At 32.4% G+C, this 7248-nt stretch overlaps 1 protein-coding gene across 1 annotated transcript; it reads left to right on the plus strand.

Moving 5' to 3' along the window:
- Positions 1–5520: 5520 nt before the first annotated feature.
- Positions 5521–6642, plus strand: LOC118058372 (G-type lectin S-receptor-like serine/threonine-protein kinase SD2-5). The gene has a single exon (XM_035071083.1). It carries the CDS (start codon positions 5521–5523, stop codon positions 6640–6642), a length of 1122 nt encoding a protein of 373 aa, XP_034926974.1.
- Positions 6643–7248: the final 606 nt, after the last annotated feature.

Here is a 7248-nt window from a genome sequence, read left to right on the forward strand (position 1 = left end):
CTTCAGAATTTTCAACATTTGATTATTCAAAGTCGGTGGCTCTTGACCGGGCACTATGAGAGTTTTTAGATGGGTGGATGGAATGCATCCTGTAGAAAATTTGAGATGGGTTTCCTATCAATTTTTAGGGAAAAAAGGGCTTTTTTTAAGGCCGAACCTCTATAGAATTGAGTTTATTGAATCTCCAAACCAAATTTAAATGTATTTAAAAAATAGGATGGAAAGTTATGAATTTTTTAGGCTATTTATTTCACGTTAAACATGTTTTTTTATTGGGCTCAGCATTATCCCACTTCTACTAGAATTCTTGCATGATTCAATGATGACAGATCTATAACTGAATATTCAGAACTATCTCAGAGTTGCCTACAACAAATCTCCATTATTAACACCTCAATCTCCCTCTGAAATGTTTTTATTAATCTTTAATGCAGAATTTCTCAGTTTTCATGTTTTTTCTACGGAGATTGAAAAATTCAAGGTTTTTGTGTACTGTAAAACTAGTCTTTCTTTAGCACTTTTTTTAACACAAAAGTTTAAGCTATGGATAGTTGCTTATTCCCCCTCTCATTTTTTTAGCACAAAAATTGAAAAGAAACTTTTGGCTAAAACTTATAGCCTGTAATGAATTAATATCTTAGATATGTTTGTTTAAAAGCTCATGATTAAGAGGGTTAAAGACAGGGTAATAACCAACATATTTAGATTTGGTAGGATACCAACCCTAGATAACAAGGATATGAGTTTGATTTACTTTTAGGCCCAACATTATTAAGCTCGGCTGCGTGCTGAATTCAAGTGCAAGTGGGTCTAACAAGGTGCCAGACCGAACCTTCTTATATTCAACTATGTGCTGATGCCAAGTACACGTGGTTCTGGCAAGATACCAAATCTAATATTCTTGAGTTCAGCTATGTACTAAGCCCAAGTACATGTGGCCAAGTACATGTGGGTGTGACCAAATTCTAAATCTAACATCTTTGAGTTCAGCCACGTGTTAAGCTCAAAGACATATATTCAAATATAAATATCATTGGGTTCAATTAGGCACTGACCCTAAAGGCATATGGGTTCGATAATGTGTCAAACTTAAACATACTTGGGTTTAGTTACCATTAAGTCTGTGTGTGTGTGGGGGGGGGGTGTTAGGCTCAAACATTTTTTAGTTCAGCTACAAGCCGAGCTCAAATCTATATGAATTTGGCAAGGTGCTATACTCAACTGTCTAGGGTTTAACTACGTGCGAGCCCAAGTGCATGTAGGTCAGGTAAGACACCAGACTCAACTATTTTGAATTCAATTACGTGTTGAGCCCAAATATATGTGGGTCTTACAAGATACCAGACCTAACTACCTTGGGTTGAGTTACGCACTGAGCCCAAGTGCATATAAGTCTGATAAGGTGTCAGACCCATCACCCTTGGGTTCCAAACCTAATACATATTACGTTGATAATCTTCTTATACTCCATGTTAGGCCATATGGATTTATTTGTTTATTCTTATGTCTTTTATTATAAATTATTAAAATCAATAATGATTATCTCCATATATCTATAGGTGCATAAAAGTCTCCACATAGCCTATCATATTTCCTTCACCATTAATTTTGTGTAAAGAATATCTATTATTTATTAATGTTGTGTTAAAGATATATATTCCTCATTGATGATATAAAGAAAAAAAAAATAACGCTCCAACCCCTCTATTCAAGCAACATGACAAAGTTCAAAAACTACATATACTATCTTAACTACTTAGGTAAATGATTCATATTTTTCTTATTCTCTGTTCATACTCTTATTTTACAGAGCATGTATCATACACAACTAACAACAAATTAATATCATTATTCTTAAGAATTTAAAGTTCATCCTCTCATTTAATCCCTTATTAAAAGTCACTAATTTTATCATTTGAGGATCCCTAAATCCCACCATTTATTATTAGAGGATTTCTAAATCCCACTGAAAAGAATTGTTTTGTAGGTGTTGAATCTTTTATCACCAATTATCAACTTGAACTCCAACTTGAACTCTGGAGAAGGAAACATTAACATGAATGTACTTAAAAAAATCCTCATTCCTAAGCACATTGAATTTTAAAATATTATTGACATGTTTCTAAAAAAGTGTCGAACACCTGTCACAAACTATGAAAATTTCAGTCCTTTTCCAAGTTCAAAAAGGTTACTTTTTGGTTTCTTTTCATGTTTAGAGGGTGTTTTAAAAAGTGGTAGTGGTTGTTTTTTCAAAATGATTTTTGTTTGGACATGCATCAAAATAATATTTTTTTTATTAAAAAAATATTTTTGACATCAGCATATTAAAACAATTAAGAAATATCAAAAAAATAATTAATTTGAAGTAAAGAAAAAATTATTTTTTTAATTTTTTTTTAAAAACACTTTTAAAATTAAAAAAAAAAAAACGAGATTTTAAGCTTTTTAAACATTATGCTTCAAAACTTTGAAAATATCGTTCATTCCTTGTTAAAGGCAGAGTCAGTCCTCTCCCAAGCTCCACAATTACCTTTCTTCTTGCACTTTATTCTTTTCTCGAAGAGGAAAATGAAGGGATATATAAATTAAGTAATGCACAAACACACTCATGTAAAAATTAATTAAAAAAAGGCTGGTATATAGATTATAGGACTAGAAAATTAGGGGGCAACTATCTCCTTGTTCAGTATCTTTGGATTCCATGCTATTCTGTTTTTAAAATTATTTTTTATTTTAAAAAATTTCAAATTAATATTTTTATATGATTTTAAATGATTTTAATATACCAATAAAAATTTATTTAAAAAAAATATAATTTTGAGTTTATTTTAATTTAAAAGCTCTTTTATAAAAACAAAATACATCTTATTACCAAATACACTCAGACACTATAATTGTAACTCTTAAGTATTACATCTGCATTTGTTATACTATTCTAGATTTGTCTCGATAAAAATTACACAGAGGAGGTCTCTTGAGTCACAAGTGGGTGCTGTCATGACTAGAAGCCTATAAGGTCTTCTCAACAGGTCCTGCGAGTGTGTACCTTGCCAGGAGTATATAAAAATAGAAAATGGAAATGTGGAGGTCAAGTCAATTACTTTCGGTTGATGTCGCAAATCACCGGCCAAAAACATCCCAGCATGGTACCAACACTATATAGTCAATTTATTTTAATTAAAGTAGATTGCCGTGTTGAAATGACACTTCAAAAACAAAACTCCAATTCAGCAATGCAGTTTTGCTTCTCTTAAATTATGGGTTTTAATGAGAAAGAAATATTGAACTCTATATTATGTTGGTATAGTATTATTAAACCAAACTTGACTTGATAAATGAATCTAATATGGTTTGATAGATCAATCTAGTAACTTGTTAACCTAGCTCTTGGTCAGAGTTGGATTTAAAATTAAATTATTTGAGACTTGACTTGATATGTTCCGGTTGACTTAATTAAAATCCGGTTTAAATTTCTAGTTCTTTTTTAAAAATAATATCATTTTAATTTTTTTAAAAAATCTCAAATCGATAATAATTGGGTTGGCCTAGTTTAACCTAAATTAATTCATCTAGCTTATAACCTAAGTATTAATTTGAATTATATGCGAGGTTATGAGCTGAGTCGAGTTTAATATCTTTGTGTCGGTATATAATGAATGTTTGTCGAAGACTTGCTAAGTATGGGCAATATTGGAACTATCTTAGTTTCCAATTTATTTTTTGTCATCATTTATTTGAGTCTCCATGTTATCCATGCCTTGCATTTTCTATGTTATTAAGTGAAATCTATACATTTGCTGCTTGTTGCAGTTTTTCCCAAAAACTTGTTTAAATTCTTTTTATTAACATGAAAATTTCTTTCGATTTTGGGTGAGTTTACCATTCATGGAGTTGGAGAATGGCTTTGGGCGCTTTTTTTTTTTTTTTTTATTAGTAATATTTAGCTGTTTTGCCCACCATAGAGGTGGCTTGTTAATTTGGATTTAATTGTAATAAGTAGAAGTTTAGGGTGTGTTTTTGGTGCTTTAATAATCTTAGAGACTATTTTATATTCTTATGTAAAGTCTATCTTGTGCAGGTTGGGCCAAGCATAAAAAGGGCCATTTTGCTATTTCTTAAGTTTATTTGATATTTGTGTTTGGGAGATTCAGGACTCAAATCTCATTTTATGTTATAGTTTTATAGTCTTCAGAATTTTCAACATTTGATTATTCAAAGTCGTTGGCTCTTGACCAGGCACTATGAGAGTTTTTAGATGTGTGGATGGAATATATCTTGCAGAAAATTGTGTTCAGCCACGTTAATTAGACACTGACCCTAAAAGCATATGGGACTGATAATATGTGAGACTTAAACATTGTTGGGTTTAGCTACTTAACGAAGTATCAGGTTCAAATATTTTTGGGTTCAGTTATGAGCTGAGATTAAATCTATATAATTAGACATTGGAAGCATGTTTTTTTTTTCTTTATCATAACATTGGAAGGAGTTAATTAGAAGATGAAATATATATAATTCCTCCTTTGCTCTACAAACTTGGTGTTTGCAGGATGACCCAGAAAGAAGGCCTCTCATGTCAACGATTGTGAAGATATTGGATGGTGTAATGGAGGTAGATACGAACTTGGTGTATGTGTTCTCACATTCACTCATAGCTTCTCCCTGTACTCAAGGGGTGTAGCGTGATGGTAAAAAGCTCAAGATCTGCATAGTAGGTCTCGAGTTTAAATCAGGGCGTGCACCTCTTGTAAGAACGTAGGACAACCGAGGTTTTACTCGCTCACCTAGACTCATAAAGTGTATTTTTCAGAGGGTGCGTTTTTCCTCGAATCCAAAAAAAAAAAAAAACTTTATAAACCTTCTTATATAAAAAAAATTCTTTACTTTCTATTATTTTTAGATTATTTTAATAGGTTGATATTAAAATTAAATCTTTTAAAAAAAATTATTTCAATATATTTTTAAATATAAAACATTTTAAATAGCAATCCCGAGATAATACTACTTCTAAGTGATTTTGTAGCTTGTAATTTAAATACTGTAGAGGATCCATTTCAACAAGGTACATGTGAGGAGCCAATCCGATATCAAATTAACTAAGCAATCACGATTTTTGATAATAGATAATTAGTAGGGTTCAAGTCGTAGCATCAAGATTTTCTGCTAGCAATAACAGAAACATCCTGTTTGTTTTCTTTCTGTTCCTACAACAAAGTAAACATATTCAATGGTTATTTGTATACAAACAATCCGACAGCCAAGCAACCTCAGTTTTTTTTTTAATTGATAATTAAATAGTACTGTGTCCTGACCCTGAAATAAATATACTATTATTAGAAATTTGTAATCATGTATCTATTTGCTAGAAACTATAACATACCCCTTAGATGCATACGTGAAGATCTCTAACATATACCATCTTCATAAAGGTCGAATTCAAGAGACTCGACAGTCATTATCGGCGACAATTCTCAGCCATCGACAGGCCGGGAGATAACACGAAGCCCTTTGCCAGATATAATGCGTAATACTACTCCTAGAAGACGTTCGGCACCATTTGTGGCTGGACTCGTAGGTGGCGGTCTTCTCATCATTTCGAAATTGTGGCGCCAGTCTAAAACTACCAAGGAGGATGTGGAAGTTCTAGCAAAAAGGCCTATTAGGTTTCCGTACGAAGATCTACGTGTTGCGACTGATGATTTCGCGGAAAGAATTGGAAGAGGAGGCTACGGGTCTGTGTTCAAAGGAGTACTCGCTAATGGAACTAGAGTTGCTGTGAAGTGTTTGGATAAACTAGACAAAGGAAAGAAGGCGGTTTTAACAGAAGTCGAGACAATTGGAAACCTGCAACACTCTAACTTATTGAGGTTGATAGGATTTTGTTCAGAGAAATCATACAAGGTTTTAGTATATGAGTACATGAGTAATGGATCGTTAGATACTTGGATTTTTCAGAATGATCAAAGACCTTTCCTTGATTGGCAGACGCGAAAGAAGATTATACTTGACATTGCTAAAGGGCTTGCTTATCTCCATGAAGAATGTCGACAGACCATAATTCATTTCGATATAAAGCCGCAGAACATTCTGTTGGGTCCAAATTTCAATGCCAAAATCTCTGATTTTGGGTTATCTAAGGTCATCGATGAAGGAACGGGACAAGTACAAGTTTCAATGAGAGGAACCCCTGGATATATTGCTCCAGAATTGTGTAAGCTACCACCAGGACGTATCACGGAAAAAATTGACATTTACAGCTTTGGAATTGTTCTCCTGGAAATAGTTTGTGCACGAAAAAACGTAGATCACTCGCTGCCAGAATCTGAATTCCATTTAGTTAGAATGCTGCAGAATAAAGCTGAAGAAGATAGACTAATAGACATTGTGGAAAATGTAGATGCATGCATGCACAGTGATAAGGAGGAAATGCTTAGAATGATAAAGATTGGTGCTTGGTGTTTGCAGGATGACCCAGAAAGAAGGCCTCTCATGTCAACGATTGTGAAGATATTGGATGGTGTAATGGAGGTAGATACGAACTTGGTGTATGTGTTCTCACATTCACTCATAGCTTCTCCCATTGCTGATCACCACATTTCTTCGACACAGCTGCCAGCATCTGTTCTTTCTAATCCCAGATAATGGCATTGTAAATCTCTTTCTTTTTTTTTGTTTCTTAAAGAAAATTCATCAAGCTTGTTTCATAATTTGTACTACCTGCAGTCCATTACAAAATTCATCTTAATTGAGCTAAGAAAAACTATATTTTAGTATTGCTATTTTTTTTTTCTAGTAAACTTCATTAAGACATATTCAAGTGATGTTTGGTGAACGAGAAAAAATTAAGAAGTAATAATAGGAACAAGAGTACAAGTTTCATTTCGACTTTATTTAGGTTGAGTTGATTTTCTTGTTCATTTATTTTAGCCTTTTTTTTAAATGAATAATAACTAAAATACTTTTAAAATATTTAAATAATGACATATTGAATAACACATATTTTTCTTTTAATATTAAAAATGTGACATATTGAATCGATCTGAGCCAATAATAATTAACCTATAAAATTTATGAATTGGGGTGTGAGATCATAGTAAAACCATGGAATCTACATCTTAGAAAAACTAAAAATTTCAATTATAATAAAACAAATATCAAAGGGTGAAAGTGAAAAACATTAATAAAAAAACAAAAATATAAGTTGACCAAAGTAAACTTATATTTGGTCTTTGGCTCAATGCCGCGGGT

Source organism: Populus alba, chromosome 4 (genome assembly GCF_005239225.2).
Source record: "Populus alba chromosome 4, ASM523922v2, whole genome shotgun sequence".
NCBI lineage: Eukaryota > Viridiplantae > Streptophyta > Magnoliopsida > Malpighiales > Salicaceae > Populus > Populus alba.

What these genes read in the sequence shown, in the direction of transcription:
- LOC118058372 (XM_035071083.1), top strand. Translation starts at nt 5,521, where the DNA reads ATGCGTAATACTACTCCTAGAAGACGTTCGGCACCATTTGTGGCTGGA.